The 17,642-nt window shown below is 40.6% G+C and overlaps 1 protein-coding gene and 1 long non-coding RNA gene across 4 annotated transcripts; one reads left to right on the top strand and one right to left on the bottom strand.

Annotated features, from left to right (window-relative positions):
• Window positions 1-2,646: 2,646 nt before the first annotated feature.
• LOC124033535 lies at window positions 2,647-4,875 on the bottom strand. The gene is made up of 3 exons (XR_006838408.1): window positions 4,765-4,875; window positions 4,356-4,423; window positions 2,647-2,823 (listed from the first exon to the last, which is right to left on the bottom strand). It is a non-coding gene; the product is annotated as an uncharacterized LOC124033535 (long non-coding RNA).
• A 7,580-nt stretch (window positions 4,876-12,455) lies between these two features.
• On the top strand, window positions 12,456-16,137 carry mibp2 (muscle-specific beta 1 integrin binding protein 2). Of its 3 annotated transcripts, none has more exons than XM_046345560.1 (8): window positions 12,456-12,724; window positions 13,241-13,331; window positions 13,584-13,665; window positions 13,814-14,000; window positions 15,002-15,073; window positions 15,223-15,329; window positions 15,515-15,609; window positions 15,829-16,137. In XM_046345560.1, exons 1-7 carry the CDS (start codon window positions 12,699-12,701, stop codon window positions 15,598-15,600), a joined length of 651 nt encoding a protein of 216 aa, XP_046201516.1. In that variant the 5' UTR covers window positions 12,456-12,698; the 3' UTR covers window positions 15,601-15,609; window positions 15,829-16,137. The 3 variants fall into 3 exon arrangements, with proteins under 3 accessions (XP_046201516.1, XP_046201517.1, XP_046201518.1); XM_046345561.1 differs by having other exon boundaries at window positions 12,462-12,724; window positions 13,584-13,632; XM_046345562.1 differs by lacking the exons at window positions 12,456-12,724; window positions 13,584-13,665.
• The last annotated feature ends 1,505 nt before the right edge of the window (window positions 16,138-17,642 follow it).

Raw genomic sequence — 17,642 nt, 5'->3', positions numbered from 1 at the left:
GTTTATTTGAACAGTGATAGACAGAATAACAATGAAAAAAATCCAGAAAAACACATGCCAAAAATGTTATAAATTGATTTGCATTTTTAATGAGGGAAATATGTATTTGACCCCCTCACAATCAGAAAGATTTCTGGCTCCCAGGTGTCTTTTATACAGGTAACGAGCTGAGATTAGGAGCACACTCAAAGGAAGTACTCCTAATCTCAGCTTGTTACCTATATAAAAGACACCTGTCCACAGAAGCAATCAATCAATCAGATTCCAAACTCTCCACCATGGCCAAGACCAAAGAGCTCTCCAAGGATGTCAGGGACAAGAATGTAGACCTACACAAGGCTAGAATGGGCTACAAGACCATCGCCAAGCAGCTTGGTGAGAAGGTGACAACAGTTGGTGCGATTATTCGCAAATGGAAGAAACACATAAGAACTGTCAATCTCCCTCGGCCTGGGGCTCCATGCAAGATTTCACCTCGTGGAGTTGCAATGATCATGAGAACGGTGAGGAATCAGCCCAGAACTACACGGGAGGATCTTGCCAATGATCTCAAGGCAGCTGGAACCATAGTCAACAAGAAAACAAGACAGCACATATACATGCCGTCTGAAGTTTGCCAATGAATATCTTCAGAGGACAACTGGGTGAAAGTGTTGTGGTCAGATGAGACCAAAATGGAGCTCTTTGGCATCAACTCAACTCGCCGTGTTTGGAGGAAGAGGAGGAATGCTGCCTATGACCCCAAGAACACCATCTCCACCGTCAAACATGGAGGTGGAAACATTATGCTTTGGGGGTGTTTTTCTGCTAAGGGGACAGGACAACTTCACCGCATCAAAGGGACCATGTACCGTCAAATATTGAGTGAGAACCTCTTTCCCTCAACCAGGGCATTGAAAATGGGTCGTGGATGGGTATTCCAGCATGACAATGACCCAAAACATACGGACAAGGCAACAAAGGAGTGGCTCAAGAAGCACATGAATGTCCTGGAGTGGCTTAGCCAGTCTCCAGACCTTAACCACATAGAAAATCTGTGGAGGGAGCTGAAGGTTCGAGTTGCTAAATGTCAGCCTCGAAACCTTAATGACTTGGAGAAGATCTGCAAAGAGGAGTGGGGCAAAATCCCTCCTGAGATGTGTGCAAACCTGGTGGCCAACTACAAGACACATCTGACCTCTGATTGCCAACAATGGTTTTTCCACCAAGTACTAAGTCATGTTTTGCAGAGGGGTCAAATACTTATTTCCCTCATTAAAATGCAAATCAATTTATAACATTTTTGGCATGTGTTTTCATGGATTTTTTTGTTGTTATTCTGTCTCTCTCTGTTCAAATAAACCTACCAATAAAATTATAGAATGATCATTTCTTTGTCAGTGGGCAAACATACAAAATCAGCAGGGGATCAAATACTTATTTCCCTCACTGTAGGCTAGTTGAGAACAAGTTCTCATTTGCAACTGCGACCTGGCAGAATACGGTGATTGACAGAGTCGAAAGCCTTGGCCAGGTCGATGAAGTCGGCTGCACAGTACTTTCTTTTATCGATGGTGGTTATGATATTGTTTAGGACCTTGAGCGTGGCTGAGGTGCTCACGTGACCAGCTCAGAAACCAGATTGCACAGCGGAGAAGGTACGGTGGGATTCGAAATGATTGGTGATCTGTTTGTTCACTTGGCTTTTGAACACTTTAGAAAGGCAGGGAAAGATGGATATAGGTCTGTAACAGTGTGGGTCTAGAGTGTCTCCCCTTGGAAGAGGGGGATGACCGTGGCAGCTTTCCAATCTTTAGGAATCTCAGATGATATACGAAAGGGAGGTTGAACAGACTAGTAATAGGAGTGGCGGGGGGGGGGGGGGGGGTCTTGGGCCAGTTGTTGCGGGGGGTGCAGAGCTGTTGGCCGGTAACAAAGTACTGATATCACAGTAGCAACACAGTACTGATAACACGTTGAGATCATAGTATTAACACAGTACTGATAACACGTTGATATTACAGTAGTAACAATACTGATAACATGTCAATATCACAGTAGTAATACAGTACTGATAACACATTGATATCATAGTATTAACACAATAGTAACACATAACAGCAAGTGTCTCACCTCATTATTCCTGATTTCTCTCAGACCCTCCTTGATAACCTCCTTTAGATTTCATCTGGGCCTGAACTGAGTTCACCTATACACACACACAGTCATAATGAACAAAAGACTTGGATAACGGTTTGTAACTGCTTGGAATCTTTACCTAGTTGATATGACATAAGGCTCTGTTTTCTGTGTGAGGGTAGGTGGTCAGTACGTACTGATGAGAGCCCAATGCCCATGTCTCCTGAGCCTACGTGTGTTGTGTGAACAAAGTTGGTTGGTTCTCCGATCATTGAACGGTCTATCCTCCGCCGCCTCTTCTGTAAAGCATTAATGAAATTGTAGTATTACTAAAGAAGAAGAAGGCCTGGTTCTATTTCAGTATCTAGGACCTTGACCGTTAGTGTCCATACTTCATAGACTGAAAGATCAGGAGTAAACAAAACAGTGATTTCTTGTGTGTGTGTGTGTGTGTGTGTGTACTCACAGGCTGAGGCTGCTCTCCAATGCAGCAGCTGAAACACACCCAGAACTCAGTCATGCTGTCGGCAGCTTCCTCTCTCTTCTCTTTCTCTCTCTTCAACCCTCTGTCTTCCTGTTCACTTCACAGCCGATGCCACAAACAGCCGGCGGAAGCAGATTACAGACAGACATACACTCACTGCTGGTGTTTCTGTAACACACACTGACACACACCACTCTCCCCAGGGCCTGAGCAACACACTCCTGTGGACACAAAGAATCAGAGAACAGTTGACACATTTTTGCATTAGTTATGTTAAATATCAAGTGAAATTTGGTGATGGACAGAAGATTCTGTGACCTGGCTATGTAGTCCTAGTAGTAGCATGGTATTCTAACTAGACAGTGTTGCATTGGTAGTTGTGGTAAAGATAAAAAGGACAGAGGTGGATCTGGAAAAGAGAGAATCTAACCAAGTCATAAGAGGAAGGAACTCGAGCAACATGCACCAGTAACACATTACTGTACCTGCCTACTAGAAAAACTGTATATTTCCCCTGAAATGTTATCTAGCAAAACTCCCCTTCAATATCACACTAGGATACTTAGGGGGGACCCAGTGAAAGTACAGCGATGGACAGTACAATAGCATACACTATTTCAATTATATTAATTTAGCAGCAGTGCGCCCCCCCGCCCCATGCTACCCTTACCACCAACACTGGGGGGAAAAATCTGGCATAGATAGATTTCATTGCAAGTTTAACTGGTCCAGATGGTCAGTTTTCAACATTCAAAACTTCTATATTTAATAACATGCAGTCTTCTCAGTTGTAAAACTTAGTCTAATAAATACCACTCTATAATAGTGCTACCCATAGTGGAGGATAAACCATGACTCGATAGACACAGACCAGCCCTTCATCTTGTGGCCCAGGAAGACAAGACAGTAGACATCTCTCATTTGTTGTCTGTAGTTTCACATGACCACTTTATAAAAATACCCAGAGCAGTGTGAGCTCAGACGCCTCTGCCTCACCCTCCACAGATGGTGGTGATAGAGTTAGAATAAAATACTTTTGTTTACTCGGGGAACTAGGCTATTCATTTCACCCTGGAACAGTTGAGACTGAGACAATGTCATTACTCAATACCATCTTCTCTACTATAGTGTTTTACAATCTCTAAACTAGAGAAGTCTACAAATCCACTAACTATTTACATGTTTAATTAAAGACCAGGATAAGTGTTGTTGAGTAGCTAAAAATACTTGTATGGTCGTCAATGATCTAAGGTGTTGTTAATGACATTGAAGCCCAAACAGGTTTAGAACCATTGATCTCTGATATTAACCAAATGACACTGAACTGTGGGTTGTATTGATTACAAACAATTCACTAACTAGGGAGGGACCATATTTGTAGTACTGCCACTAGTTCGATAAAGTCTTACAGTAGAAGATACTTACTCGCAATAGCTATTTCATTGCCAAATTGAAATAGGCCAAGAAGATTCAACTTATTTCAGAGTTTCTCTAGCGCACAGCGGCCTGAAGACACAAGCAGGAAAGAGCGAGGTTGTGGTTTTCAAACTGACAGCGAAGTAAGTTAGCTAGCTAACCGCTAACTACCGGTTGCTAAATCAGTAAACTGTACTCTGAAACTTGAAAGAGGACCGATTTTGGAAATACATCTACACGTAGTTGTGAACTTTGAAGGTTGGAACTAACTTCAAATGTGCTTTAAATAAATTAGATAGATTTGTGGGGGTAAAAAAATAAGGTAAAAGAGACATACCTTCTGGATAAATTCCCGAAGTTGCAGACGAAAAAATATCTTCCTGCTTTACCTTGGCGCAAAGCTTTCTGGGATATAGTGTTCAATGAAACAATATTACATAAAAGCAGTTATTTTTTAAAAAGCAGACAATTCTTGCGAAACTCTCGTGCTTCATTCTGTTGTTTTTTTACTAATACAAATGGGTAATTTTTCCAATGTTGAGCTAATTTATTGATACAGTATTTGTTTTCTATCCTAATGGCGTCTTTTTGTAGGAGATAATCATCAGCTAACGTTATTTTTTGTGAATTTGGAAGCATTTGTGTCATTTGAAAAAGCACATAAATGATTAATAATTAATAATGGTAATGTTAACTGACTAATATTATCTCGTATAAGATATCCTAAGCCTGTATTAACCTCAGACCTTATTTTCGCGTTTATCCCAAAAGCCTATTCTTTCCTCATTCATTTTCGCCATATGAACGGTAACTAATTTCCGGGTTTTAGGTCTTCGAGCAGGTGAGCTCGCGTCTTTCTTTTTCCCAACGCAGTTTAGCCAAAACTACGCCCCGTTATTACGAGTTTTTTTTTGGCTAAACTGCTCCCATTGGCTAGCTAGCGTTGTCTCACTCACAGGCGATCAGTGCAGAGACAGTGGCCTTCCAAGGTAAGGATGGAAAATGTCATTTAACAATTAGCTGCCTACCATAATGCAGTCCTATTATTATAATGTTTGGTAACATTTGCCCATGTATTCATTTTCAGAGTTTCAATGACTTGTAAAACGTGTCTCAGAACTCTGCTGAATTCCCTCAATTGAAGGTCAGCTAAGTTTACCTAGGCTACTTAACGTTACTAGCTCGATATTTGAAGTTGTTATATTATAATTTGTAGTCTATTATCAGGTAAAAGCATATGCTTACTATTCATCATTTCTAAAATATTTTAGATAATCAATTCAGTCGAATACGCTATGTTACATCCATTGAATCTGATTTTAATGGCTAGCTCTGTCCACTACATTATTTTATTATATTTTTCAATCTTGAAATACAAGGGCAAATGTTATTAATTAGTGACTGAAATTTCGTGCTTCGTGATATTCACTTCGGGACTTGGAGAGCGCTCAAAGCGTTGTAGAACGCCTCTCTGATAATAGGCGTGGTTTTGGCTTAATTGAGTTGGGGGAAAAAGAAGACAAGACAAGGTGAGGTCTATTAAAGATGCATATGTAAGTTTTTGTGCTGCCAACGAAATTCACATAGAAATGTGAGTTATAAATTTGTCATAATTGAAAGCAATTCTAACAAGCAGTAGATATGTTCTATGTATGCCATTTCTACGCTTCCCGTTCTTTTGTTTCATTTTGGCATCTTTTACTTTTGGTTTTGTACACCAGCTTCAAACAGCTGAACATAGAACATTTTTGGTTATTGAAAATATATTTCACAACTGTTTAGATGGTACAATGATTCACAAACTGAAATTAGGAAAATTATTAGAATTTTCGCGACCAGGAAATGGTGAAGTGATTTCTGCATATTGTACCTTTAAAGCGGGTGACAGCAAGACAAGCCTCATCAAGTTCATGTCTCTAGTGGTGTCTCAATATTGCCCAGCAGAGGGCAGATCTACTCACATAATTTTAAAAAGTTTGTTGCCAAGCAGAACAAGGTGTATTGCAGATAAACAGATAAAAAACTATAGGCTGGGCAGCACCTCCTTACTGGAGAATGTATCTATATACAGCTACCATTTGATCTCCCATCCAGGGTTTTAACCATGCCCATCACTGGTTACTTATGATATTTGTCACTGACTATTACCAATGTGCTATCGTGAGAAGGATTGTTGAAAGCTCTCCAACTAAAAACGAAATAGATTCACTGTTGCTATCGAACCCATTCTAAAGGGTAGGTTTAACAGAGAAAATTAAATGTGACCATAATGTATCAATTATATGTCATTAATGATACTATTTAGGACTATGTAGCATTAGCAAAGTCATCAACAGCTATTCTTTCAATTCAACTAAAATTAGACAATGCAATAGGCCTAGGGTTTATTATTTCAAAACAAAGTATATTTAGTGATATTGAATTGTGTTTGGTTGTCAACGCAACCAAAATCAACATTTGAAGAAGATGTATCCCCTGCTTAGACTAAGTCAGTGGCACAGATGTGACTATCCATCTTCAATTCCAGTTTGTTTTCAAATTAATAATTGATATGATGGATTCATTGTCACGACTTCCGCCGAGGTTGGCTCTTCTGCCCGTTCAGGCGGTGCTCGGCGGTCGTCGTCACCGTCCTATTAGCCACTACCGATCCCTTTTCGTGTATCTGTTGGTTTTGTCTGATTGTTTTTCAGGTGTGTTGTTTAGTTAATTAGTGTCTGTATATAATGTAGGTTGTCCCGCCCTTGTTTTGTGCGGGATTGTTTATTTTGTCATTCGTTTCGTCTGTCGGTGTTATTGTGTTTATTATTCCCCGGTTAGTCTGTTATCCTGTTTTGGATCATTTCACCCTGTTTGTATTTGGGTTGACCGTGTTTATTTTGTTCACCGGAGAATAAACTTATTATCGCTATTTGCTCTCTGCGCCTGATTCCACCCACCTTGATTAGACGTGACATTCATGTCTCCATCTCAACCAAAAACCAAAGTTAAAGAATGGGACTACATCAAATTAAAGTGAATTTAAAGTTTGATTTAGTCTTATTCTTTCACTTGCATTTTTGGATGAGATGGAGACATGAATCCATGTAGACATCTATGTCTATGGGAACAAGCACTGTTCATGACTCACACTGTTCACACTCCTTGGAGAGAAAATGTTGCAGTTTTAAAACTTATTTTCTTGCTATACATTTTGCTATGTCTAATGTTTATTCATGTGATATGAGTGACTCAAACATTACAACAAAATCTGTTGGCTGAGAAACCTAGCTGACATGGGCTAGTTGAGCTGGACATTTTTGAGAAGTTATAAATAGCTCTCAGGTATTTATTTAACCTTTATTTAACTAGGCAAGTCAGTTAAGAACAAATTCTTATTTACAATGAAGGCCTACCCCAGCCAAACCCTAACCCGGACGACACTGGGCCAATTGTGGGCCGCCATATGGGACTCCCAATCATGGCCGGTTGTGATACAGCCTGAAATCTAACCAGTGTCTGTAGTGACACCTCTACCACTGAGATGCAGTGCCTTAGACCGCTGAGCCACTTGGGAGCCCAATGACTGACATGACAAGAGGGAGGATAACTGATGATGCACTACAATTTCAAAATTGCACCTTGTGCATTCTACTATTACAACCTTCTAGAGTAAGTTGAAAGCTGGACTGAGTTCATTAAAAAAAGAACTGTGGCCTACAGTTTGGAACCACTGCAGTAAATAGCATAAATGTAAGGCTATTTTACAATCTAACCTAACGTTTAACCTTAAAGTGAGTAGCACATCCATGGCCACATTTTGAGGTTACTGTAAATATACACTTCTTATTCAATCAAATAAAGCATGCATGTTGAAGATAGCATGCATAGTTATTCACAGGTCTGTGGAGATCTTCACAATTGCTGTAATAATCTGTGCAGAATCTCAAATAGCGTTGAATGTAATCTCAACTGTAATCCAGGTCATTTGGTTCTGCTATTAGATGAAGCACAGGGACAACACAATCTGTTGTATAAATAAACAAAATATTTGACATTGTATTCTCATTTGAACTTTGCTGTGCTGCTAAATAGTTAAAAGTGCAGTGATAGACATTTTGGTGATAACTAAACCAAAAATCTGACGTTGTTTGGTTGTGCTTTTAGATGGTTCCAAGCATAGTCATAACACATTGGAAACTCAACTTATGGCTTTCTTTTTGAGTAGGTGAATATAAATTGCGATCTCATTGATCAATGTCTCAACCAAATATTACCCAATTATCCACATTGGAATTACCCAGTGTGCTCAGTGGAAGGTTGTTTTCTTGCTCCCCATATCACCGTGAATCTTATAGTGTTTGAAAATCAATGTTTTCAATTGTTTTCAATTTTGATGATGTCATCGAGGAGAACTTGTTAACTTTATTTTTTTCTACAAAATGTTGAAATGTGCAATTTTAACATATGTAGACACTGGTATTGGAGATAGGTTGAAAAGTGGTGGAATTGCCCTTTTAAGAATGTAGAACGACAGAAATCTGATTATTCAGCAGAGCAAGGCTTCATTTCATTGTAGACTTCTGGGACTGCAAGAGATGTGTTTTGTGTCAATGTGTTTTAAGAGAGCTGTGTGTGTGTGTGTGTGTGTGTTCTGGGGGGCTCGGCTCAGAAGAGGAACACAAAGACCTGATGGGTCGGTCTAGGAGGGAGGGAGGCATTGGGGGGGAATAGAGAGGGACAAGCTGTACTGTCATCACTCCCTCACTCGTCGGCTCCACAACTATCTAAAAAATTAATGTTACAACTATCACACTGGTAACAATGAAAATGGATGGCAGTCAGCTGAATCAGCTCCACATGTCTCTATATAGCAGCATGGCCATGGCATCTGTCCCGCTGCCAGATGTCTTCAGTACGTACCAAATGGCACCCTATTCCCTATAGTGCACTACTTTTGACCAGAGCATTATGGTCCCTGGTCAAAAGTAGTGCACCATATAGAGGGAATGTGGAACCATTTGGATCCCTGGCGTAAACATTGACCATGTGCTGCTGCTGGTGGTATTGCTGCTGCTTGACCACAGGGCTGTTGGCTGGCCCAGTTTTTGTAGAAAAACACATATTGGGTCAGTGAACTAACTATATCACATGCTACGTTCATTCTTGTTGGCATCTGACACACTTGTTTATCTGTGAACAAAGAATTGGGAATGTAATATGGATACCAGTAAATCATTATCTTAGAGAGAGAGTCTTTATAACACTGTGGAAACAATCCCATATTTTGTGAAATATGGAACACAAAGCAGAGAGGCATTCAGTTTCAGAGAACTCTTTCCTCCCATTCAGTCAGGTGTTGTGCATTGTGTATTGAAACGGGAGCTGGGCTGTCTAGGGATGCATCTGAAATGGCACCCTATTCCCTACACCCTATTCCCCAAATGGGCCCTAGTAAAAATAAAACTGCACTGTGTAGGCAATAGGCTGCCATTTGGGACACAGGATAGAGCTGCTGGACATTCCCATGTTGAACACACACACACACACACACACTACACCTAACACTAGTACCTAACATCCGATTTCGACCAAACCTGTCTCTAACAATGACTAAGACATGAGGAATCCGAAGAAGTTGTCAAAAGCCATACACAGACCCCCCCCCCCCTCACGTCCCACGCTAATGACACCCCAAATGTGTGTACATAGTATCAATTCTCTATGTTTGACTAGTAGTACGGAGCTGAGGCTCAGTGTTGTTTATTCATACTATGTTATGTATTCTCAGTGAATTTGGTGATGTTTTAATCATTGAAGTTGTTGGGTTTATGTCCCATCCGACATCCTGATATTATCAGGTTCTGACCACTACATGGTGCTGTTCTCCCCCACATTGTTCAAATCAAATTGTATTTGTCACATACACATGGTTAGCAGATGTCAATGCAAGTGTAGCAAAATGCTTGTGCTTCTAGTACCGACAATGCTGTAATAACCAACGAGTAATCTAACCTAACAATGTTAAAGGAATAGTTCACACAAATGACATATGGATTTTCTTACCCTGTAAGCAGTCAAATGACCAGGTATAACAGCAACCCATGCTTTGATTTTGTTTACTTGGCAACTGTTTCAAATGCTAACTTTTTAACATTTGTTTCACAAATCCAATGCAAGTCAATGATACCTATATTAGCATATCCGCGCTCAGTTAGCAGTTGAAACAGTGGCCAGGTAAACAAAACCAAAGCATTGGTTGCTGTTATACCTGGTCCATAAATTGCTTACAGATTAAGAAAACCAACATGTATATAACTTTGTAATTTGGGTGACCTATCCCTTTAACAGTTTCACTGAGAATACATTACATTGGATGAATAAATAATATTCCGAGCTGCAGCTCCATACTACTAGTCAAACATAGAGAACTGATACTACAGTACTATATAGTCATTTTGGGGGTGGGATTAGACTGGGACCCCCCGTCCGTGGATGGCTTTTGATCACTTCTTTTGATTCCTCATGTCTTACTCATAATTGGAAAAAGGTTTGGTCCAAATCGGATGTTAAGTAATATAATTATTTAATATGATATACATCGTATACATTAAAATGGCCAATTTGGGTGCAATCAATTATCTTAATTTCTCAAAGATCAAATTATATTTCAACAAAATAATGTTGCAGGAATGCTAATCTTACCTGTTTCTAACAACAAACTATTTTGGGAAACAATCTGAGATGGTGGGTGTCGGAATCCTATTTTTTGAGAGGAATGCATTCAGTTTCACAAATAAAACATGAAAGTGTTGGGAAAGGAAAGGCTAAATGCTTAAGGAGCTAACCCTAAAGACCAAGGCACTCTAACCAGAATTGTTAATTGGTATATTCTGTTTTGTCACAGAATAGAAATGGATAAAAGTGGCTATAAATGTTTACACATCCTATCTTGGTATTTTAGTTGTTAATAGCTTGTTTTTGATCGTCAATGTCAACTTTAACAAGGGAAAAAAAGTATGTCTCTCAATTGATATATAAGACAATTAAGTCCCTTTAGCCATGAATGGCCACAGCCGCCTCACAATACAAGTCAGAACCGGATTTTATTCATTTTGCATCCCAAATGGTACCCTCTCTCTTATATAGTGCACTTCTTTTGACCAGAGCTCTTTGGGCCCTGATCAAAAGTAGTTCGCTATGTAGGGAATAGGGTGCGATTTGGGAAGCAAACATACTGTTGGCAGCCAACTACTCATAGCTGAGGTTCTGAGGGGGCAGAAAACCATCTGTAGGAGATATTTTGGTTTCAAACCTCAAACTGTGTCACATTGCGGAAAGGGTGGATACTAGTAAACAAAGCGACGAGGTCAGCAGGAGAAAGTGAAGAGAGCAAAAACATGATGCAATTAAAAAAGAATTACCTTTATCTTATTATCTTGGGTGTTCTAAGACCGTAAGTACAGGACCAGTCAAAAGTTTGCATAGGTAATCACTTACTCATTCAAGGGTTTTTCTGTATTCTTACTATTTTCTACATTGTAGAATAATAGTGAAGACATACAAACTATGAAATAACACATGGAATCATGTAGTAACCAAAAAAATGTAAAATATATCAAAATATATTTTATATTTGAGATTCTTCAAAGTAGCCACCCTTTGCCTTGAGGACATCCTTTGCACACTCTTGGCATTCTCTCAACCAGCTTCATGAGGTAGTCACCTGGAATGTATTTCAATTAACAGGTGTGCCTTGTTAACTTAAATTGGAATTTCTTTCCTTAATGCATTTGAGCCAATCAGTTGTGTTGTGACAAGATAGGGGTGGTATACAGAAGATTGCCCTATTTGGTAAAAGACAGTCCATATTATGCCAAAAACAACACAACTAAGCAAAGAGAAACGACAGTCCATATTTGCTTTAAGACATGAAGGTCAGTCAATAGGTAACATTTCAAGAACTTGCAGTCGCAAAAAAAACATCAAGTGCTATGATGAAACTGGCTCTTGTGAGAACCGCCACAGGAAAGGAAGACCCATTACCTCAGCATCAGAGGATAAGTTCATTAGAGTTACCAGCCTCAGAAATTGCAGCCCATATAAATGTTTCACAGAGTTCAAGTAACAGACACATCTAAACATCAACTGTTCAGAGGAGACTGGGAATCAGGTCTTCATGGTCGAATTGCTGCAAAGAAAACACTATTAAAAGACACCAATAAGAAGAAAAAGAAAAACATGAGCAATGGACAAAGAAGGAACAAGTGTTTTATTTTTTTCCTTTTTCAGACAACAACAAAATCTCAATTTTTTGCAATAAAGTTTTATTTTAATTGGCTCTAGAAAAACAGGAGGGCGGGGAAAGCGGGGGTGAAGATTTCAACGCTTCCTGATTGGCTGTGGGTTTTATGTTTCTGCTGGGACTGAAGTGTTTAAATGGCCAATCACCGTTGAACTGGCAGTAAGCGTAGTAGTGAGCCTAGCAGTTCATTTCTCTCTTGGTGGAAGCACACAGCGAAGTGACATCGTCCAACCTTTCACCATATTCTGAAATATGGAAGAATCAAGTAGTTAACGTTTACTGAACCTCCTCTTTTGAAGCTTTCTTCCGTCTGATCACTGAGGTCCTAGAGGGCTGACCGGTCCTGGTTTTTTTGACGTTTTTTGCAAGTTTCCTAAACTTTCACTGTCTGACAAGATGAAGTGCATTATCGGCATCGGAGGGTGAGTGTCTTGAAATACCGGTAATATAGCCTACTAGGCCGCAGCACGTGGGACTGGGCGGGTTCCATAGGAATACGGCTTGTCGGTTGTCTTTCTGTCATCGTGGCGACTTTACAGCTCTTCCCTTTTCAGCACTATAATTCCATTGTCTAATAAATACCCCAAATATGATTCTGACATAGCCTCATCGCCCCGGGAGCGAATACCAATATATTTATAACCCATTCTGTCTGTGGCGAAGAGGTTCTTTTCCGGTTGTGACAATGTAATACGTGTGCAGCCGTCATTAAACCTTGGTGTACATTGTAACTAAATTCACGACAATAATGTTGCCAGCGTCGGGCGATTTAACATTACAATGTATCTTGCGGCGCTAAAAGAATACAAACGTGTGTAAATCGTTATCTGTCCCTCTGCCCACTAGTTGCCATTCATATGTAATGCCAGCGACGTTGTACAATACAGCGCCCTCCCTCGTGGTGTTTTTACCAGATGTGATTGTGTATGTCTTTACAGCGTAACCAACGGGGGAAAGACCACCCTCACCAACAAACTGATCAAGAACCTTCCCAACTGTTGTGTGGTTCATCAGGATGACTTTTTCAAGGTGAGTCTCTTATGAGTGTATTACTATAGCTATTACTGTTGTTATTATGTTGGTCGTTATGCTAGTGATAGAGTAAACGCACATTGCACATGGGCTAGATTCGTCAGAGCTTTGAATCGATATGGATAGAGCAGGTATTTCCTTCAGTGTGTGTTGGGAGAGAGGCGTGAGGGAGGGTTGGCAGACCCTGAGGTGTTCATATGGCAGAATGTTAGAATGTACCTGGGTACATCTCATTCATGTATGTTTCAGCCACAAGATCAGATTGAAGTTGGTGAAGATGGCTTTAAGCAGTATGATGGTAAGACGGGTTCTTTCTGGAAGGGTTGGGGGGGTGAGTCTGTGTGTGGGTGTGTAACACACTACTACTTAATACAATCATCATGCTCCTTAACCTAGAAGGTGGATTTTAGCTGTATATCTCTCAATTTCTCACTGTCTCTCTCCCTTTATATGCCTTTTTCTTTCCTTCATCCCTCCAGTCATCACTGCCCTCGACATGGACGCCATGATGAGTACCATCTACGCCTGGCTTGACGACCCGGTGAAGTTTGAAAGGTCGCACGGCGTCAACAACACCTTGGATACCGAGATTCTCCCGGAGTCTGACCACAGGGATGAGGGAACTCACATCCTCATCGTGGAAGGATTCCTGCTTTACACCTACGGGTGAGGACTCTTGTCTCTCTCCCCCTCTTCCTCTCCTCCTGCTCCTCAACTCTGGGTGAGGAGAACAGAATGTGTTTCTGTGTCTCTCCTTCTTCCTCTCCTCCTGCTCCTCAACTCTGGGTGAGGAGGACAGAATGTGTTTCTGTGTCTCTCCTTCTTCCTCTCCTCCTGCTCCTCAACTCTGGGTGAGGAGGACAGAATGTGTTTCTGTGTCTCTCCTTCTTCCTCTCCTCATGCTCCTCAACTCTGGGTGAGGAGGACAGAATGTGTTTGTGTCTCTCCTTCTTCCTCTCCTGCTCCTCAACTCTGGGTGAGGAGGACAGAATGTGTTTCTGTGTCTCTCCTTCTTCCTCTCCTCCTGCTCCTCAACTCTGGGTGAGGAGGACAGAATGTGTTTCTGTGTCTCAGTAGAACATCAGTAGTTGTAGATCTGGTTAATTTAGCAGCTTTGTAGATCTATGTAAAGTATGACACCACAGTAATATAGTAGTAGTAACACCAGTAGTTGTAGATCTATGTAAAGTATGACACCACAGTAATATAGTAGTAGTAACACCAGTAGTTGTAGATCTATGTAAAGTATGATACCACAGTAATATAATAGTAGTAACACCAGTAGTTGTAATTCTATGTAAAGTATGACACCACAGTAATATAGTAGTAGTAACACCAGTAGTTGTAATTCTATGTAAAGTATGATACCACAGTAATATAGTAGTAGTAGTAACACCAGTAGTTGTAGATCTATGTAAAGTATGACACCACAGTAATATAGTAGTAACACCAGTACACTTCATCAATATACAATATTTTCAAATGAAATGCTTTCCCACCTATGAGTGAAAAGCCTGTCTGGAGTGTCTGTTCTCTCCCTAAAACTCTGGGTGAGGGGCCGGTCCATTCCACACAGGAGTGAGACGTACTTTCATCTCATTCGGTCAACTTATAAAATGTATAAAACTAAAAATATAATATTTCCAATTCTGTTTGTGTTCCTGCAGACCTTTGATCGATGTACTGAACCAACGCTATTTTATTTCCATTCCATACGAAGTATGCAAAAAGAGGAGGTGGTAAGTTAAACACTGAAACATGGACATATCTACCTGAACATCCAGCTTCTGCTGCTTTACTGTTGTGGAGTAACCTTTCAGCTAATCCCAGGTGTGTCCTGTGTGTGTGTGTCCTGTGTGTGTGTCCTGTGTGTGTGTCCTGTGTGCAGCTCAAGAAACTACAAGGTACCAGATCCCCCGGGTCTGTTTGATGGTCACGTCTGGCCCATGTACACCAAACACAAGATCATCATGGAAACATCAGGAGTTGATGTTGGTAAGTGTTTGGTTTGTGTATGTGTACAGTATATCCGTGCTCCCATTAAATCACGTGTTTGTGATACATGTGTAATGCTTGTGTGTGTGTGTGTGTGTGTGTGTGTGTGTACACACGGCATATCGGTTCTCCTACTTGTGTAATATCTGTTTTCATGTTACTGATTATTTGTGTGGTGTTTACAGTGCAGCTAGATGGAACTAAGTCAAAGGAACATCTGTACAACGCTGTCTATGAAGACGTCCTGAACAACATCCAGAAGTGTCTGTAAGCAACAAAGGTACGCTTCCTTCCTGTCCCACACTCATTATTGTCAGCCTCAACCTTAAAAACATCACTACCTGTCAATACTAACAGTTGTATGTAAATAAACGTTGAATTGTGTGTTTTGTGTGAGAATTTTCTTGTGTAAAACAACTAATACTTGTGTGTAAAAGTATACTTGGTGTATGTGTTGTAGAAGTCACAACTAATAGATTGGTGTTCTGTGTTCTTCCAGGTCAGTCTATCGGCTGAGAGAAGGCTATATCTGTGCAGGAGGAGAGGAGAGGTGTGCCTTGCCTTAAACATTTCTACGTCTTTCTGGCCTGCAGCCAGCAACACACTTTCTACCAGCTGCTGCTGCCACCGTGTCATTACTATTTTGTAGTGTAAATTATTCCCTGGCGTTATATGCAGGCATGGTTTTATATCCTCCATATTTATTTCTTTGTTACGAGCCACCAGGCAGTCGGTCACAGAGATGACAGTAGAACAGAGGGTTGCAGCTCAAAGCATAACACCAATAAACAATCCTCCTGCTAAAACACTCTGTTGTCTTCTATAAGTGTTGGTTTCTACTGTGTTATTCAACCTGTTGGCATGAAGTGCATCCCTATACTGTTGAAATGGACCAGGATATGAACGTTTCCTCCAGTTCTACTGGACATAATGGAGTTTAATCCCATGACTCCATCGCTCCAACTAGACACCTGTTTACTGTGGTAGGACTTCCAGTTCCGCTTCCACCTCCCATTGGCAGTGTGTTTACATCTGAGTCAGACACATCCCCAGCCAGCCAGGGCAGAGCTAACTGCTCGTTGTGGTTTTCCCTTTCCAACACTGTCTTTTCTTAAATGCTGTAACCTGAGGAGGGACACCACTAAACACAGGTCCTCGCGACATCGCTCGCTATCTATCCCCCCAGCAACAGTTGGCGCGGGTGATAGCAGGGTGTGATCACGAGACTACCCTGTGACCTAGACAACCAGCAAGATCTGCTTCACCGGAAAATCCACCCTCAAAGTTCATGACGTGTTGCTGCTTTTTCCGCTGAATTTAGTCACACTGTACAGTATGCTTATTTGTAGAGTTTTAACTTCATAAGATAGTAGATTCTAGAACTTCCATGTAACAAACTGAACTCCAGGTAAGGACTGCTACACCACCAGCTCATGCTCTGTTGCTATTGGCTAGTCACGTTGGGTTTGTTTGTTGACATTGCTGTCTCAACATGTAGCTCTTTACATTTAGTACATTCTAGACTAAAACACTGCTGTCCCAGGATATATGTCAAGGTTGTTTTGTTACTGAAGGAACTTCAGTAACAATGAACCAAAACCATGGAAGAATGTTGTTTTGTTCGACAGATAATGACATAGTAAAATATTTGATTTTGGCTAGATTTCCATGTGCAACTGTTCAGAGAAGACTACACAGTGTGTTTTTGGATCTAGCCCCAGACCATTAGTCCACTGACATGTTGTGTGCAGCAGAGTTAGGCCACACAAACTGACCTACGACTGGGAGAGGTCAAATAATGTTGTCTCTTCCATAGAGACCATGTTTGCATCCCAAATGGCAGACTATTCCCTATACTGCACTACTTTTGACCAGAGCCAAACAGCCCTTTCAAAACACATTTCAAGTAAACGGTGAATAAGACAAATAGGCCTATAAACTGACCTTTTAATCTGTTAAATTAAATATTTTAGACAGTCTGGTTGAACTTGAAATGGATGAGAACTAGTGTAAGTAATGCCATAAAGATTTCCCCATAGGACTCCTATGATAGGGGTATAGTAGAGGTGCCACCTTTAATTATTCAACTGATGCAGTAGAAGTTGCTTACTGTACACCTACTTTATATAAGGGGCATTTTGCAGATCACGTCCAGTTACACATCACTTTCCTAGCTCTGCTAAATAGGACTATGTCCACATATATCTTAAATATGTCCTTCATATGCAGTCAATGTAAAGCATGTCTTCCCTGTAATGGGAATAAGATGTCAGAAGTATAAGTCATGTTGCAGTGGAAGGAAAAGGCCCTCAT

Source organism: Oncorhynchus gorbuscha, linkage group LG04 (assembly GCF_021184085.1).
Source record: "Oncorhynchus gorbuscha isolate QuinsamMale2020 ecotype Even-year linkage group LG04, OgorEven_v1.0, whole genome shotgun sequence".
NCBI classification, from domain to species: Eukaryota; Metazoa; Chordata; class Actinopteri; order Salmoniformes; family Salmonidae; genus Oncorhynchus; species Oncorhynchus gorbuscha.
The sequence above is the reverse complement of the archived record's forward strand: the minus strand, read 5'-3'. Positions and strand labels throughout refer to the sequence as shown.